A 19,414-nucleotide genomic window follows, 5' to 3' on the forward strand; every position below is an offset into this window, starting at 1 on the left:
GGAACCATTACCTGCTGTGGCTCTCTGTACAATTCCTCCATCTATTAGTACAAGTATACACACTGCAGTAGATGTGTAGGGTGTTAAGGGTGTACATCTTCTACAGAGAAAACGGCAGCATGAGAGGGGCACCTCAATTTCAACTTTATATTGCAATTTTATGTGGTGTAATATACACTACAATAGTCACTTCATAGTGTCATAACTATGTTCTTGTGATCCGCGTGCTTTGTGGCCTAAACCTGAGAAGTCACAGCTTTTTAGGAGGACATACCATTTTTCAAGTCTTATGACTTTGGCTGGGGAGGTGGAAAAAGGACACAGCAGGACAAAGCCATCAACTGTTAAACTTTATTCAAGGTTGATCTGTAGTTGTACACTCGACTTCTAGCACACAATGTTACAACACTCCAGAAGAAGAGTACACAAACAGTACATTCTTGGTAATTTCATGAAGATAAAAAGACCGTTTAAGAACTTGACAAATATGGCAGATGGACAAAATTTCCACAAGTGACAAACAACCGTAGCAAAGGAAACCAAGCTTTGGCTGTCTCAATGTCAAAACCCGAGACATTCAAGTATAGTCCGAGAAACAGAGGTATATCCTTATAAATTAAAAAAGAAAACAAAAGGCCACACAGATTCATTCCTGACAGCACAACTTGTTTCATACATAAAAAAAACCCCTCTCGATTCATTAAACTACAAGGCGGTAACTGAAATCACACCGTGCAAGTAAAACAGGCCTCACCCAGGTTAAGAAATGGTCGATTTCTAAGCATTAGTCTCATTATAATCATGGCAGACAACAATGTCATGATCACGTTTAACAAATCAAGGGAAGTTAAATTTTTACTATTGCAACGACTCATGATGTTTAAGCAAAGTGCATTTAAAAACTGATTAGCAAATGTAGATTAAAAAAGGAGAAAGCCTCTTTGCAATGCGAGCTCCCTCTTTTGTAAACAGTTTTTAAATAATTGCGACAGCACTTGGTGACTCCTACCAGATGTAAAAAGGTGACAAAAATGGGTCAAGTTCTGGGTGCTGGTGCATTTTCCTGCTAAATACTGTCTACTCTTAAACCCAAGTTGATTGAAGTGTATAAAACATCTGCTGTAGGACATCAAAGAGAACAGTATAGAAACTTGGAGCATAAATAAGATTTGTGATGCTGGCAGAACAATCTCATTGTGAAATGAACTGTAACAGTGGTTACAAGAAGAGCGTGAAAGACAGGAGGAAAAAAAACAAAACAAAAAAGATGGAAAAATAAGGAGGGAAAAAAAAAACCCAAAACAAGTCTGCATCTGATAAGACATGGCTTTGGCCTATTCCTCAGTACTCTTCATCCTCTGACTCCTCCTCTTCTGCAGTCTCCAGCCAGGTCAGCCACTGATTCACCTGCACCAGAACAACAATACAGCCACTGAAGTGTTTCATTTACAAATAGGCACAATGGTGTCAATGGAGGCAGTCCACACAAAGCCATACTTCAATGGCTGCACATTACCTGAAATAATGCTTTTCCTTTCCCTGGATACTCTTGGGTGAGATCTTCTTTCCATGAAAGGAAGGCTTCCTCTTCAATTATTTCCATGTCATAAAAGTTCACATAGTAGCGTAGCAGCATGCCTAATTGGAAAAAGGAAAATAAGTTAGCAACCAGCTTTATTTAAGGTTATGTTTTATTGTAACTGCACATGCATGCACGCACCTTTAGGGAACCTCTTGGCATTGCAGTGCACCTGCAGGGCATACAGTGCACTGACTTGCAGCTCAATGTGATCGTGAAGAAACTTTTGCAACACCGGCTTGAAAGAGAGCAGGAGCTGCTTCTCTTCCTCCAGCTGGTCCTTACTGGGCGATGCATGCTGCTCTTCATCATCGTCAGGGTTGCTCTCGTAAGCAATGTACTGCAAGAAACTGGAGGACCAGAAGACCAACACACGTTAAAGCACTTGACCGAAAACCACAAAAATACAGTGGCTGATGGCATGTGCTTGCTTCATCAATGCAGACCGAGTCACTATAAATACTGTCCACTGCTGTACCTGGTCATGAGAATGTTGACAAAGCCTCTGTCGGTGTGAAGTTTTGGAGAGATGTTGTCTTTGATCCACTTGTAGATTGACTGCGGAGAAGGATCCACTTTGATCTGCTTCAGCAGCTCCTTTTCCAGCTTCATCAGTGGGAACAAAAAGCTGAGGCCTTTACCCTCCAGAATCTCCAGCATCCGGTCCTTGTTCTGGTCAATTTCTATGGGAGCATAATTACTAGTCAGTAATGGGGAAGAAGAGAAAAAAACCCAAAAAGAACCCACACACCAATTCTTCCTCCTAAAGAGAAAAGAAAACCAAATGACACTGAATTTAAAACCAGTGTGGCCAGTGTGTCCTTTCACCTACCAGGCAGCATCTTCTGCATGTTGACCTTGCTCTGCTGGAAAAGGTCAGTCAGCCACTCACGGTCTTTCAGTTTCACCAGTTGCTGCAGACAGAGCAGGAAGAGTGGGAAATGTGTGCCATTCTCCAGCTGATGGGCCAAGTCTGCAATGCTGACCAGATCAGCAATGATCGCTCGTGCTGCAAACTGAGCCAGGTACGACTTCACCAGTGGGATTTCTTCCTCAATCTTGGGACACTGGTCCAGAACACCCAGGAAGGCCTGTTTGAAAATGTGCGGCAGGCACAAGGTTAATATGGTGTATTTGATTACACTGTCAATTTAAAAAAAAACAAAAAAAACACTTTAATGAAACTTGCCTGCAATATGTTGTCACCAGTGACGAGGCCCTCTGTGCAGAGGGTGTGAATCAGAGTGCTTGCATGTTCCTTATCTTCATCTGAACGATCGAGTGAGCAGACTATGATCTTGTTCAGCATCTCTGACAAGAAGTGTTTGGGGGCCTTCATCTCTTTCACAGCACTCACTGCATCGTTAACATTTTTGTTGTTTAGGTAGTCTGTGAGTAGTGTCTCCTTTAAAGATGAGGGGGGAATAAATAAAAAAATATCAGGCTATGAAGGCCCCATATATAACACATTACTTAGGAAGTCATGGGTAAAGCTTTGAACAAACTTACCGTCATTTTGCACAACTCTTCCTTTGTGGGAGGAGCCTTTTTGTTAGACTTTGCAGGTTTTTCCTGAATTGGAGGAGGATTGGCTTTAAGACCAAGCTGTAGGGCCACAAAAAGAAAACTTAGCATGCATTTCCTGAAACTGCCCCATCAGCTCTGCTCACATGTTTTAAGTCTATTGTCTGTTACCTGTCCAACTGGAGAAGGCATCATTGTCTGTGGCGGCAGCTTTGGCACTTGGTTTTTATTCATAATGAAGGACTGTGCTGGCCTCAGACTGATCTGGAATGACGGAGTATTAATGCATCAGATTAACCACAATTTATTATCACATAATCATGTGCAACAATGACACTAACAAACCATCAATGTAAGCAGCTGTACCTCATCTGCATTGACTTTCCCCTTCTTGCTGAACCTTGGAGCCATATCCTTTGACTGCATCTGGACTGAGTGATTCTGTTTATGGTTGAAAACTGGTGAATTTCTCCCCTTTGAAAAGTTTAAAAACAGAATGAGTATTGCACTGACCATCTCAGATTAAAACAAACAGAGCTGAACTATAATGTACCTGGTTCGGTTTTATGAACGGCTTGCTTTCATTTTCATATGGCTGGTGTGACCCATTGCTGTTTCCACTGTGGCCATTAAAGAGTGGGCTGCTACGGTGACGACCCATGGTTGGTGAGTAGTGGTCCTGAATTACCCCTGGAGCACTGCCGCGGTGGCGACCCATGGTTGGGGAATAGTGGTCCTGAATTACCCCTGGGCCTGTGCCGATGCCACTTCCTACACAACATAAGACAGAGCCTTTAGAGACTGAAATCGCTGCATGAGTTACACTTCAAAGAAAGCAGCATGACTCTACATACCAGGCATTTGTCCAAACATGTCGGCCAGCCCACCAAGAGTCTCCCTATCATACTTGATCTTTCCTGGAAGGAAGGAGGAACTGTCCATGAAGAAGTCATTCCTTATTGAATCACTTGAAGGTGGAATAAAAACGCCCAAATCCTACAAAGCACAGAAAAAGTCAGGATCCAAGGATACACCGATTGTGGGCTACATTAGTCATCCAGTAAATCAGATCAATCCTCATCAGCCTGTGATAAACTGAAAGGATATGGTCAACTAACCTTTACTGCATCTTGACGAACTTGGGTAATAGTCTTTGGTCCATTGTCAACATAAGCTTTCCGAGGCACCCAGTTGTTGTGTCGCAGCTCCACCGTGTTCTGCAGCAGGAAGCGAATCCGTGCAGGCAGATCATTGCTGTTGGTTAAGGATTGCATGCGAGCAAAGTACTGGTCCATCAAAGACTGTAAGCGAGAGAAAGTAAAAATAATTAAAAAAAAAAAAGTTATTGAACAACCAAGGACTTCAAGACAAGACTCATCTTTTTCAGTTTAATTTCCACACACTCACCTTTGCCTTTTCATGATCAAGTTTAGGACCAACTGTTTTCATTATCTGACAGAGGCATTCCAAATCTTCACCAATATCCTTAAGTGGGACTCTCTTCTTCTTCTCCAACAGCTTAAAGAACAAAATAATTAAACAATTGTTAATTTCTTACACCACAGGAATGAAAACTGGATTTTTGATAAAACCATCCCATGTACTTGCGCTTTATTAGAACTTACTGTTTTAATGCACTTGTGGAGAATAGATTCATGGATGAGGTTGAGTTTGCCCAGTTCACCGATGAATTTGATGTTGCCCAGCATCTTGATCTTTGCAATTGCACGCTGTTCCTCCTCCTCAGAGGTGAGTGGGCTGTCATGTTTGTCGAAGTCTACAGTGGATTGAAGAAGAAAGAAGAAGAAGAAAAAAAAAACAGTTTAAATAACAGCTCTCAAAAAAGTCCTTGACCAAATTCCCATTTTGTAACAGTCCACAGTTACAAATGCAAGTTACTCACGGTCAACATTCCTGGCACGATTCTCAAACTCATCTTGAAGCTTAGAAATCAGAAGCCTTCGGAAGGTCTGCAAGACAGAAGTCATTCAAAATCCAGACAGAAGATACTCAACAGGAGTACAGAGTACATTTGAATGCTTAAAACTTACACTATTCTGCTTTTGTGTTGCCTGACTTTCTGTTGTTGGGGCTTCAAAGTTTGGTGCATCTTCTGCCAAGCGTAGACATAGTTGAGCGTACAACTGGCTATACTTGGGCTCTTCGAGGGCTTTGTCAACAATCTTGAGAAACACAAAAACGCATTAAGATCCCATTTTTAAATATTCTATGAATAGGAGAACAGCAGTTAGGAAAATACTCACCAACAAGATGATTCCTTTTAAGACAACTTTTGAATCTACACCCACATTGAGGAGCTCCAGGCATAGTTTGTCAAACTTCTCAGGAGTCAGCTTATTAAGTATGCTGAAGGCGAAAGAAACGTTTGTATTAAAAATCTTAAATGATAATACAGCACAAACAGCAGCCTTCAACATCCATATTAAAATGACATTTAAACAATACAAATTACAGTTTACGTAAAATAAGTACAAATCCGTTTAAAGGGAAACGTACCCTCTCACTTTTCTGAAGATTGCATCATTTTGCCCTTTCTCGTTGGAGGAGCTGGCATCTCGTCTAGTGCTTCGAGAAGGTACCCATCTCTGAACGCTAGAACCTGGGGTTTTCCCCAGGAACTCGCTATAATCAACAAAGACAGCAAAGGTTATCAGGGAAATGGTCTTGTCTTGCTGATATTTAGCCCGGATTTGGTTACACAGACAACATAGTTAAGAGTCTCACTTTTAGCCAGGAATGACAAATATTGTGCTCCTACTTGAAGTTTGCGTGACTTATTATAGAACAAGTTATGGTACAAGTCAGACCGCTTCAATTCACATGCTGCTGGTTCAGTGTTGCCAGTGTCATAACGTTCACACTGGCAACACTGAACCAACTTGTAAAACTGCTGTGACAGAAGGCTTTGAAATTCCAAGATTAGGACTTTATTTAGATTCTTTAACCTAAACAAAAGGAAGCTACTGTCCTACCAGGGTACTGAGTCATATCCTTACATTTTTAGCCATTTTCTTTTCAGCTTCACTAAACCAACTGCAATTTGTTTCAACATGAATATGGCAGTGAAAGTTACACTCTGTTCAACTGTTTTAGTAATATTAGAGGGAAGCTACTGGAGTTTCTTGTAAACAATGATCTATTTCTACAAGTAGTTTAAACCAGCCTCAACTGGTCTTCTCCCTGCCAGTTCTGCTCCCCACCCCCCACACTTCAGGAGGCAAACAACACACTGAATCAGGCTGGGTTCAACTGAGCCACAGTCACCACCACCTGCTATGATTGTTTCTCGCTTAAGTAACTGCAAACAAATCATGTTTATTCAGATTGTCTTATCTACAAAAAAGCAAAAGAAAAGCCCACACATCCAGTTATTGCATATTTTTGACAATTTCACCATGTGATAGTACACAGCTACAAAGTGCAGACAAAAGACTGCAAAGTTCAGCATAGTACTGATAAACCACAGCTGAACAACCATCCTGGAACACCCAGTTTTGTAGTTAGATTACAAGGGCTCGATTCTGTCACATATAATACTTGCATTTTACTCATGTTGTTACACATGAAAAGACCTAAAGCATGAAGTCTAACCAGACAGTCATACTTTACTCAGGTTTATGCGTTTTTGAAGTTGATCACTAGTAGGTTACAGCAGTTGGCAGTTTGATAATTTGTGTTCTCAGTTCATTTTCACTGTCAGTGCACATTTCAATTTAGCATTTGTTTAGAAGTTGTCAACTGTGTGTTCTTTTTTCCCTTTTTTAAATATTAGTTTAGGGTCACTTTTGAAAAAAAGACAATATAACAATTGGGGAGTATTTGTCAAGGGTAAGATGTCAGACTGATGACTGACACGTCCATTTATGAAATTTCAGTTTTGAGTATAACAGGTGAAACACTAATTGTGATTCTTGTAAACATCTGTATGTGGATGATGTGATGACTAATGTGTTACATGTATAATAAAGTTTAAAAAAAAAAACAACAATCACCTGTTGCCGACAGTTTTGGGATAGTGCTGAGGTGCACCCCCACCTCCTCCCCCTACACTGTGATACAAAAAGAGGAAAAATGTTTTTTAACTTAACATTTTGGGAACTATGTGAGAGGTGCTTGGGTGTAAATGGAGCCAGACATGGTGGAGTAATGTTGAATACCTGAAACGAGAAGGACCTCCTGGTGCGACGACACTCTCCACTTTGGCGGCTTGACAAAGAATATCTGAAAAGAATTGAGTCCTGGGAGTGGGGGGGGGCAAAGAGCTACCTGGAAGTCAAGACACAGCAGCATATTAGCCAAGACCTAACGTGTATGTGTATGACACCTAACGTGTCATACACAAACAAGGCCACAGTAGCACATCTGACTGTTATGAAGACACATGCAAACACAAGACAATAATACCCAACGTACTCTTTCGCTTTTGGTTTCCGTTTAGTACGTTTCAGGGAACTTGCGAAGGTACATCAACGCTAACACGTGTCCCCTTACCAGTAATGTGGAAGCAGAGCATGCTAGCGTTGCGTAACTGGAACATTTCCTAGCACAACAAGCTACTGAGAAGTCAACGCCCGGTTTTCCATTATCTATGTTTATTCAAATTACCTTTTGAAACTAGAATATTGCATGGAGATCTATAAATCAGCTAGAATAAACGTAATCCGAATAACAATTGGCATCGTCACAGGAAACGCTTTGTGAAAGTAGGACAAATCTATAATTTTAACTCCACCGACAGCGGATAAAAACATATTTGTTAGTACACGTTTAGTTACCCGTTTTCTAGCATTCCCCACGAATGTTTGAGATTCCACCGCTACCAAAAACCCCAGCACGCTGGTAAAGAGTCTTTTGTTTAACCAAAACTCATGTTTAATATGTCAACCAAACTGTCACGAACTTATACATTTTTTAATAATTAGAAAATTCTTCACCCTAGTCAAGCTGGAAAATCCTAACAGTGGGATTGATGAGGCCTTTGTTTAGAAACCGGATGTCCACGCACCGACATTTTGGTTTTGTTCTGTAGGCCGCCGGTAAGCTATGAGCTAACAAGCTGTAAACAACTCAAAGCCTTCAGTCTGGCCATAAACCCCATACCTCACAACTTATTCGATGCTGACCAGGCGAATCAACGCCAAAGAAGACATATCTAACTTGATATTTTGCCGCCGCCCCAAATTCTTATCCACCATCACCAACTAAAGCGAACTTTCTAGTAGACCGGCTAACCTTAGCCAGGCCAAACAAAAAAAAAACCCCGCAAGATCTTACCTTTACAAAAGGAACGTCAGCTTAATTGTTTTCTTGTCAACCAAGAGATAAAAAATAAAATCAAGAAAGAAACGAGAGCTCAAAATTAGTTTTTAACCTATAAGGGTTATGCAATGTCGCCCTCAAGAACACGACGGCTTGGCTCTGTTAGCTACTTGCTACGGCGAAGGAAAGAGCGACGGCTGTATAGGTACGTCATATGAACTCTGCTATTTGAATGGGATGGCTCTGACGTCATCACCCACGCCCTGCCGACGGTCACATGTTGCGTTTCGCAATTCAGTTTCACCCCACCCGCTAGGCAGGTTTGTTTTTCTTTTCAACGTCGGGAGACATACAAGAAAAAAATATGACCACTATTTAAGAATCACGTCAGGCCACATCACTCACTTTTTCTCGTGTTAGGGACTACTTTCTGTCACAGAGTAGAAAAGCTTCAAACCAAGCACAAACTAAAAGAATTACGCAAGCGGTCGAACCTTTTGTCTCATTAAGTAACCATCATGAGGTACAGTAAGTAAATAAACCTTTGCTATCAAATGCATTTGGCTCTGGTTTATCTGCTAGGTTTTTATTTACATATTATTTCATCTGCCTTTTTCCAATCTTTTCAATCTTCGTTTAAAATTATGAAATAATGTGGTGACATTTCAGACTGTAATAAAATTGAGTTAACTGACCTTAATATGACATTGATTTGTATTTCTATTTTGCCTTTTGATTTTATATTTTAATTCATTCAGTGGTTTAAAGTGGATACAAATATTAATATTATATTATCAAAACTAACCTTTTTTAAATTGTACTGGTTCATACATTTGACATGTTAGATTTTCCACTTCACTCTTTTGACTGCTTAATTACATATGTTTTCATTGAACATCTCACATTTCCCAGCCATATTTATAAGATGATGTTTTGCTTGTATCCACTCTATATTTTTTTTTTTTGTTATTCTGAATAGGTGGAGATTGGCATGTATAAGGAAAGAGATGTCAATGAAGGCTAGATGTATTGTAACTTTACTCATGGAACTACACTAACTCCATTAGTGAAACTTAAATCTAGGGCTCTCTTTTCCAAACACACAGTCAGCCACAGAAGTTGCTGGGTTTTCAGTCTTTTTACTCAAAATGTTGCAGGAAAAAGATTAATTCAATTTTTATATATAACACCAAATCAAAACAACAGTTGCCTCAAGGCATTTTATATTGTAAGATAAAGACTCAATAATACGGAGAAAACAGAGAAAACCCCAACAATCAGATGACCCCCTATGAGCAAGTGCTTTGGTGTCAGTGGGAAGGAAAAACTCCCTTTTAACAGCAAGAAACCTCTGGCAGAACCAGGCTCAGCAGTCATCTGCTGCGACTGGTTGGTGGTGAGGGGAAAAAGACAGAGCAAAGACATTTATTAATGCGTGTTCTGATACTTTCCAATCAGCCATATTGATACCCAAGTGCAACTAGCCAGAGATGTTTAAATCTGTTACGATTAAAACATTTATATTTAGTGGTTTAAAACTCTGCCAAATCACACATAACAAAGCTACCTGCTATGGCAAGAGAGCAGCTGCAAGTAGCCCAATATCTCCACAGGTACTGGATATAAAGTATTTGTATGAAGTTGCCACAGATATGAATACTTTTGAGAGGATTTTCAGTGAATTCCAGTGATTTTCAGTTTGCTGAGCATGCCAAAGTTAAAACACTCATCAAATATATCCCTAAAATTTGATGTGGCTATTCTAAAAGAAGAATCATATTGTTTCAGCAGTCACTAGACTTCCCCTGAAGCATACTGGCACAAAATAACATCCTCTTCTCTCTCTGTTCATCTCTTCAGAACAGCATTTGTACAGACAAACTCTTTTTTTCTGGCAGTGTATTAACAAAGATCTCTCACTTTGTCTGCTCAGTATTTCTTGACAACTTTGTTAGCTAATGGACGCGAAGGTCTGGAGTGTGATGTTAATAAGAAGTTATGTGGATTGTTTGTATGATATTGCCTCACTGGCCTAGCTAGATGAGTCACTTCCTCCACGTACCAGTAAATGACTACAGAGCAAGACTGTACAGGTAACGCCCCTTTGTGCTCAGATTAATCTGTGCTTCCCATTGTACACAATAAGGGCAGTTCTAATCTTTCCTGGTATGATGATGGAATCAGTTCCGATAAGAAAAAAATATAATGAAAAGTAAGTGTTTTCCTAGAACTCACAGGTTTTTCCTTTAAGGAGCTTTAATGTACAGACAGTTTAGATCTATGTTTAACCAGCTGAAAGTGTGAACCAGTGCTTTTTTGCTGACTTGCAATTAGACTTGCACATCCAGACTGTCAGGAAAATTTTGTTTTTTTAAATACATGTTTGGCTATTGAATTTTAAAAAATAGTCACAGTGAGGAAGAAACCCTGGTGATTAGAGTGCAAAAAGTTTAACGTGTTTATGAGCAGTTTGTGTAATGAGGGATGTTTCCTTTCTTTGACTAATTAAAAACACGAGGGGATACGTAGTTTCTCACATTACAAATGGCAAAATAAAAAGTAGGAAATGATAATGTTGAACTATTTCCCGATATAGATGCAGCTGAAAAAAAGTTGATCTTAATTTGGGATTATTTAGCAGCCAGTTTGCAAATGGGTTGTTTATTCAACTGTACCGTATGTAAATGTAATCACAGAGTGACATTTATCAGATCTGTTGTTGCAGGCATTTGTAGTGACACACACTGATTAATCCCATCGCTTGTGAAGATGTGTGTTTCACCATGTTTATTTTATCATTTGTCATAATAGTCAAGGAAGCTTTAAAGTTCTTTCTGTGCCTGTAATCATGTGCTTCTTCACCTCCGAGGGGCATCAATCATTCATCAAAAGCAAATTGAAACCAGTTGTCTCACAGTAAACACAGTAAACAGTTAATTAAGCCCAGTGTGCCAATAAGGTGAGAAAAGGCTGGTCCAGTTCCAGTCTGAGCTGGCTTGAAGTTAGTTATCACTGCACCAAAAATATGTAGAATACCAACTTTATCGGGCACATTCATTTATGTTGTAAGTATTCAGTATGACTATTCCTAATTAAGAGCGAGAAAATATATAAATAAGTTACTAACAAAAAAACAGACATAAAAGTTGATGAAGCTTACCCCCTACATTTAACCGATCTATAACTACATAGGGGCAGTGTGCATTTCTGAGACTCAGGGGTAATTGCAGGATTACTTAGTCCTAAACTGTGTCATGCCTTTAGGTTGGCAGGAAACTCACTGTTAACAGAGCCAGTTATTTCAAATTATAAGGTGAGATATTATTACTTATTATTGAAAATGTTGGTGTTGACAAACAACAATATAAATTTGAATTACATAGTAGATGGGTCTGCTTTTCTGTTAGGAGAACTCCAGAACAGCTGCTGAGTGGATCAGGGAGATGATATTGCTTATTACTCCAAATTTCAGTAAACTCCAATTTGTTTACTAAATCTAATTTAAAATAATATTGATAATATATATGATATTTTTTTTATAATACATTTTTAATTTATAATTTAAAATCTAATTTGATCAAATAATTTCAAATTCATATTTTCTTTTTACACATTAATGAAAAAAAATTCAACCTTGAACATCAATCAGCTCCTCTGGAGTGACACCTCACAGTGACTGTACATGCTTCGAAGTTCCTTTGAGTGAAACCTCTTTTTAACTCGACTGAGCGGCAGTTTTAATTATGGACATGAACAAAAACAGATGTGTCCTCATTGTGTCAATACGTCCCAAACTCTGCCCCAAAGTACATTGAACTGACTCATGCTCATAGATCTACTGTCAGGTCGAAAATAACTTGAGCCAGAACAGGAATCTAGTTCTGTGGAAAACTAAGTCGACTCTTGCTGCTTCCGTAGGAATCAACGGGGTAAATAGCAGCTGGGTGCTGATAATTAAATAACCTTGATTAACTGATTAGCAAGTGTTACCACCTCTATTAAAGCAGAAGTTTTAGCAGTTTGCTTTTCTTTTCTTTTCTAGTTCAGATGTGTGTTAACACAATACCACTGTCTTCCCAGAAGGGAACATTGCAACAAATTCAGCCCAGGGTCATGGTGCAATGTTCAGAGAAACTGCAGAAAACCCAAGAGCTACATCTCAGAGTCTATTAGAAACTATCATTATCACTATTAGAAAAAGACTGAACAAGAATGGTTTGTTTGTAATGGTTACCTGGAGAAAGTCTCTGCTCTCTAAACCTGGCAGCACAGCTGAAATTTGCAAAGCTGCATCTAAACAAACTGCAAGACTGCTGGAACGATGTCCTTTGAACAGATGACACAAATGTGAAGACTTTTGATTATAATACAAAAAATGTTCTTTGCTGAAAACCAAACACAACATATCTGCACAAGCACGGTGGTGGAGGGGGGATGATTTTGGGTTGTTTTGGAGCCTCTGGACCTAGGCACCTGACACTTAGTTGACCATGAAGTAAAGTAATTAAGTGATTAAATGTGAAAAAACTAAAGCTTGGCTGAAACTGGATCATGCAGCAGGACAATGATCCCAAACACAAGCAAATCTAAAATCTAATGGCTGAAAAAGAGAACGATCAAAGTGCTGCAATGACCCAGTCAACGCCCGGACCTCACCTCGATTTCGACTCGATTGAAATGCTGTGATGGGAGCTTAAGAGGATCTTTAAGGGAAACAAATGCCTGCAAACCTCAGTGAACCAAAGGAATGCGAAGTAGAGTAGGCCAAAATTCCTCTACAATGATGTGAGAGACGGATAAAGACTTACAGAAAATCATTCAAGCTCTTGCTGTTAAAGGTGGTTCTACAACCTGTTGCGCTATTAACATGTTTAGTTATAAAGGACACCCGCATTTAGACTTATTCATGAGCATAATATCCAGAAGTCTGCGGATGTGTTTCATAGTTTTTCCTAACAAGCTGTTGACAGTTAAACGTCTTCATGATTAACATGCTGAGTCACATGCTTCTCCTCTCGGTGGAAATGCTCTTTCTCTTTCCTCCTTGTAAAAAGATTTTTGACGTTAGTTTTAATTCAAAATTCACAGTTAAAAAAATAATCCTACACATACAAACGAATAGTTCACTCTAACATGTGCTCCAGCTAGACATTAAATCTGAGCCAAACTGTGTCCATCGCTCTCCTTTTAAATCCTGTTTGATAAATTTTATCCAGATCAGTCACTCTGAATAAAACAGCAGCTTTGCGCTCAGGAAACAAACAACATTTGCTTATCTTGTGCAGAATATTACGTTACGACGTTAGGTTATACCGAGCAGCAGCTGCCCATGTTAAACTGTGACTATTGCCAGATAAGATGACATGGCCTGACATTCAACAGCGAATTACAAGAAATCTCTCTCATGGTTTAAAACGAGAGAAACTGTTTTCATTCAAAGCTCGAACATTATTACAAGAAGGACATTATGAATTTCATTTTAACCATCACAGGGGACTTGAAACCACAGGGAGAGACTTATTAAAGATAATTGAAGCTGTCCCTCAGAAAAACATGCATGACAGTGTGTCTCCATTTTTCCCACCTAAGATGAGAAAATAATTTATGAAGGACTGCAAGATCTGAATATATGACTCATGAAAACTTGCAGCTGATTTACACTTAATGCTCGATACATTATGAAGCCAGTAGATGGCGCAACAGAGGTTTGTAGAAATCTTTCTATTGTTCAAACAGAAGGCATCAGTCGTGCTCATTGCACTGAGTGCAAACTGACCGACTTAAAATTTCTCGTGAGAATTAAAATGGAGTTTATTTTTATTTTTATAGAAAATGTAAAAAGGTTTATTTATTATTTCTATGATTCAGTTTCAATAATACTGCAGAATGCAAACAGAGAAATTATTGAAAACCCCCAAATCAAAATCATCTTATGGTACTTGTTGAGGACCTACCTTAGTTTCTAAATCTTTTACTAAATGACTAACAGTAAACGTAAAAGAAGTCTTACAAACATGCTGATATTGGCCTGTGATGTACCAAACAGCTCAGGTTTTGACCTTAACATCATCATAGCCTGTTGTTTAGGACTCGCAGTAGAAGGTTCCTGAAGGTCAAACACCTGAATATGTGTTGTTCTTTAGAAGAAACACTGACAAGTTGAAATGAAGACTGATTCCTTGTGTAATTTTTAATGTAAATGCATGTTCATACTTAGATTCAATGTAATCAGAAATATCCCAAAAAGTTTCCTGTAGTAAAGTACTACACACATTTTGAATGACAAAAACATTATATATATTTAAGTATTACTCACAGGAACCCTCAGATGAGCAATAATCGGATGTCGAGAAGTCTACTGATATGGGGCTGCATGTATGTAATACAAAGATCTGGACCTTAAATACATGCCATAACCCTTTTTGTCTCCTTGCATCGTCTACTTTTACTGTCACTATTAAACATGATTAACACATAATCTTAAAAAAGATGTCATGTAGCCTATTTCTTTTTGAAGAAAATATATGTTATGATTATTTTAAGCTGGACCTGCAGTAGTTGCAAAGGTTTTAGTAGCTAGTAGTGCCATGGAGAATATTTATTAAAATGCATTATATACATTATGATAGGTTTATAATGCTTGGAAATTAACTGGGAGACAGGAAAAAAACACCCCTATATATGCTGACATGTCTGTGAATGTGTCCAGCTGCTTTAAGATGTAAATTTGCATTTATTCAGATTTCCTTGCCTTTTATGTTTAACACGTTCTTCCCTCTGAATCTTGGACAAAGTGCATTTTTGGTCATAAGCCATTCCAGGGACACACAAACACTTCAGGAGTGCGAGCTTTATACCTGCAGTGGCAGATGGGTCAACAAGTTTAGAAACCGTCCATTAAGGAATCGAGACAGCAGGGGAAAAATAATCCTCTTTGGAATGCAAATTAAATTGACTGAAGTCTCAGCATACAGAACATGACTCACATTAGGAACAACCATAGTTTGGCTGAATTATTCATACACACCGACCTTTTAAACCCTGCACCCGTACAGCAGCACATAGGTGGTGTCATAAACTTGTAGCACTTCCCCAGCTTGCACCGCCGCCTCTTGCTGCTTTGATTTTTCCAGGACTTGTCTCTTATATTACGAGAGATTTCCCTTGCTTTCTTATTATCTAAATGTCTCTTTAATTTTCCTTGTGGGGTACATGACAGATATGGTGTGTGGCCTGAGATAAAACTGCAGTTGAACATACAGGACTTTAATATTCTGGGCACACACTGCATGAATATGCTGAGGTAGAGCAGTGGTGGCTGTCCTGTGCGCCAAATTGTGTTGGGCTTGAGGGACTGTCTGAGTCATCACTGACAGGCCCAGTCTCTGATTCCAGCTCTGCTTCTGTGCAGGCAGGGCTCTACCTGGGGCTCTGAAGGTATTATCAGGAGAAGAATACGTTCCCAAGAGACAAGTTAAAGTGTTTTCTCTGTAATGAGCCAAAAGTGGAGAAGGAAAAAATATTCAATATCTAATTTTTGGGCCGCAAGAGCAGTTTTATATAGTGAAAACATCTATGAGTAGTAGCATGATTGTGGAGGAAGGCATGATTGCCAGGTTGGTCCTCCAGGGGTCGAAATAGAAACAGACCTATTTCAGTAGGCTACTGGAGCATTTCTGCTTCAATATTCTTTTTACTGAAAGAATTATTTGTCTACTAATTTAGTTTATGTCCAAATAACTGCAAAAGTAATGACATTCAAATTAACTGTAGAGTGACCAATTTCTTCAAAGCCACATTTAATTGTTCTGAGAACATGAAGTACTACTGTGTGAGATGATTTTTGTTTCATACACTTTGAAATTTTCATGTGCCTGTTTTGATTAATTTTTTGTACATATTTATGAAAATACACAGAAGAGTCACAACAAACCAGCCTTTCTCCCTGAAGCATGGAGTCTACTGAACTCGCTGAAATGAAGAACCTCTGTTGGAGGATGTCTTAACCATAAAGGTGAAATTGAGGTTTATTTATATTCCCCAAATAACAACAGTCCCCTCAAGGTATATTATAGTGTAAGGGAAATACCCTACAGTATTATGGAGAAAACCACAACAATCCAACATCGCCCTATGAGGAAGCACTTTGTGAAAGTGGGAAGGAAAAACTTCCTTTTATCCTTTTAACAGGAAGAAACCTCTGGCAGACATAGGCTAGGGGAGGGGCAGCTATCTGCTCTACATGTTGGGTGGTCTTTTTAATTCTATAGTGTTTAATCCAGTTGTCACCCTTCTCTCTTTGTCACAATTTTCGACAGAGCTTTTCCCCATACATCACAAACAGTTCTAAGAAATCCAGAAAAACATAGCCATAGTGTTTTTTTCTTCCCTGCCACTGATCAGCTCCTCATTCAGCATGTTAGTATTGCCATTGTCTCGATTTTGCCTTGATGAAATTAGCATTTATCTCAAAACACCAGCCTATTATAGAAGTACAGGATCAGAGAAATCAATGTACCCTTGCATTATATTTGTTTTTTTATGCTGTCAGTTTTTGCCTTTTTTAAAAAGAGATAGTCCCTTCAAGTAAAACAACAGCCTAGTGAAAAGACTCAAATACATTGTTATGTACAAAACCATAGCGCTCTAATAAGAGGTCCATGGAGACTGTAAGGACCATAGTTCGTCTTTAACCTCCTGGCGTCCACATATGTGGACATGACATTTTGGGTTATTTAGACCAAAATACTTAATTTTACTCTAAAAGCACCTGATATCCACTTACGATGACATTATACTGCTACTGTTCTATTGAAATTTTAAACAAATATCCATATGTGGCTCTCATTTTTCTTAGAAACAAAAATCAGGTCAAAAAAAAATCTGGCAATTCTTTGTTTTTACATTCGTTGGGTCCCAATATGCCCGAATATCAAAGAGAAATTAAAAATGCCTGCCATGGAAGAGTTCTGGTCTTAGGAGGTTAGAGTGGGCCATGTTACCTTTTAGCATGTCAGTTTAATCCAAACACAGTACTCAATTTAGCCATAATCTCACCAAACTGTGGGATCAAAAAAAAAAAAAAAAAAAAGGATATAAATAGATGAATAGATACATGCTTCATTCATTCCCTCAGGGAAAATCGGGCATCATGTAGCTCACGAGCATGATAAAGATTGTTAAAATATCATAAAAACCGTAACTGTTCTTAAACTGGTGCATTAGGAGCTACAGGAACATGCTGCCTCTTGGAGAAATTAAATTTAAAAGTGAAAACATTTTAAAAGATGTGGACACAGTTGTTCGATTAAAAAAAAGATTTAATTTTCCTGAGATATGGCTAAAAGCCTTTTCTTCTTAACACATGTTGCAGTACTACTTTAGTTGGTCACACCATAAGTATTTCTTATCGCATTATCTTATGTCAACTAGCAAAGAGTGAGTTTATCTAGCTTGATTGAGACAGTCTGCAATTATAACTTACACTGGTTGTCATAAGTGTGGCTGTGTCACGTTACTTTTAAATGGTTGTAACATCAACTACATGTGGAGGCTGTGGCCGTGCAGTGATAATTGAGCTGGCTCAGCATATAAGTGAAGCTATGTGGGCTCCTGTGGTGTAGTGGTATAACACATCTGTCATGTCTGAGATAACAGAAGCACCACAGGGTTTCAATCCAGTGTAGCTTAACAAAGCTCTCTTGCTAAGTGATAGTAGGAGCAGTAAGGGCTGTCGCGGTACATGTGCCACAGACATCCATAGCGGCATCAGTTCAACTCCAAGCAATAACCCTGTCCACAGCCACAACGTCAGCCAGCACAGCCAGGCAGAGCAGCTGCAGCTGTGTTGGAAAATGTGCCTTTTGAGAGGAGGAATGAGCGGTAAATGTGTAATGTGTCTCATAATGTGTCCTTTCTGTAGGAAGGATGGACTGGATTAACAAAAGAATTGTTTCTATGGATCAGTGACTGAACAAAGTATTGCAAAGGGACACAAAAGTTAATGTAAGGCAACACAAAACAATTTTGGAAAAAAAATCATCCTTCAGGGACTTTATATAAACAGAACATGAGGTTTGTTGTGTTAATCTGGGAGGTAATTTTGGCTTTCTAATATGCAGTTTAGAGCAGACAGGAAGGGGAGAGATGAGAAATGATTCCTAGCCAGACTCAATGGGAGTACATAGACAGCCCATCAAACCCCGTGTCCATCAAATCGCTAACCTCTGATACAGAGAAGCTTCATGCACAGAATAACTAATTCCCCAGATTGTCCGTGTGAGAGAGCTTGCATATATTGAGTAGGATGGATACCAGCTGTCATAAACACACTACCTGTGACCTTGTCTGGACAGTGTCCTTACCCATCAAGCCACCTTGCAGCCAGAAGGTGGCTGGCTACTCATTCCCAAAATAGTAGGTGACAATGCACTATATAAAGAAGTGAGGCATCACTGTGGTTGGGCTTAGAAAAATAGAGGAGGTGTTTCTTCTCCAGCGTGAAACCATTCAGTATAATATACTGTCTGCCTTGGGTGAAGCCGTTCTGTAAGGGCAAAGAACTAATGTACTGGGCAGCAGAGAAATGTCTTCCTTCAACAGCCAAACAAGTAATAAAGTCATTTATCAAAATCACAGTGTGGCAGCGAGCACTAAAACTCAATGCCTGAGTCTGAGGCCGAAAAAGGGCGAGCAATAGATGTTTATTAGCTATCAGTGAAAGCTTTCTGCTGCTTTCATTGAGAGGTTCAGGGCATATGGAGACATATGGAGTTCTAGTTAAGGGTCTGCTATATATTTTAGTGACATGACCTGTTTCTCGCAAATTTAATGTGGACTACTATTTTTGAGTTAGTGTGCAGGACAAAATCTCATATAAAGCAAAGCTACCGTTCAGTGTTTTTGAAAACTGTACTTAAGAGACGACTAACTGTGGCATGCATAGCTTTAAAAAAATTCATTTTTTGTGGGAGGGGGTGTGGGCAGAGAAAGCCATAGAAAGCCAAACTATAGAAGAGCCGCTGTTGTTAC

General features: G+C 39.1%; 1 protein-coding gene across 1 annotated transcript; it reads right to left on the minus strand.

Annotated features, from left to right (window-relative positions):
* Positions 1-337: 337 nt before the first annotated feature.
* Positions 338-8,604, minus strand: eif4g2a (eukaryotic translation initiation factor 4, gamma 2a). The gene is made up of 21 exons (XM_026167858.2): positions 8,399-8,604; positions 7,282-7,390; positions 7,117-7,173; positions 5,621-5,746; positions 5,368-5,470; positions 5,155-5,286; positions 5,007-5,073; positions 4,729-4,880; positions 4,511-4,621; positions 4,222-4,404; positions 3,958-4,099; positions 3,657-3,874; positions 3,470-3,577; positions 3,275-3,367; positions 3,089-3,184; positions 2,769-2,984; positions 2,412-2,670; positions 2,058-2,262; positions 1,721-1,929; positions 1,517-1,638; positions 338-1,407 (listed from the first exon to the last, which is right to left on the minus strand). Exons 8-21 carry the CDS (start codon positions 4,810-4,812, stop codon positions 1,342-1,344), a joined length of 2,112 nt encoding a protein of 703 aa, XP_026023643.1. The 5' UTR covers positions 4,813-4,880; positions 5,007-5,073; positions 5,155-5,286; positions 5,368-5,470; positions 5,621-5,746; positions 7,117-7,173; positions 7,282-7,390; positions 8,399-8,604; the 3' UTR covers positions 338-1,341.
* Positions 8,605-19,414: the final 10,810 nt, after the last annotated feature.

The sequence above is a fragment of the Astatotilapia calliptera genome, chromosome 1 (assembly GCF_964374335.1).
Source record: "Astatotilapia calliptera chromosome 1, fAstCal68.1, whole genome shotgun sequence".
Classification (NCBI taxonomy): Eukaryota; Metazoa; Chordata; class Actinopteri; order Cichliformes; family Cichlidae; genus Astatotilapia; species Astatotilapia calliptera.

What these genes read in the sequence shown, in the direction of transcription:
- eif4g2a (XM_026167858.2), bottom strand. Translation starts at nt 4,812, where the DNA reads ATGCTGGGCAACATCAAATTCATCGGTGAACTGGGCAAACTCAACCTC. An exon ending in TTGATCATGAAAAGGCAAAG is followed by an intron (nt 4,405 to 4,510) that starts GTGAGTGTGTGG and finishes TCTCGCTTACAG; the next exon opens with TCTTTGATGGACCAGTACTT. An exon ending in TGCCAAGAGGTTCCCTAAAG is followed by an intron (nt 1,639 to 1,720) that starts GTGCGTGCATGC and finishes TTTTCCAATTAG; the next exon opens with GCATGCTGCTACGCTACTAT.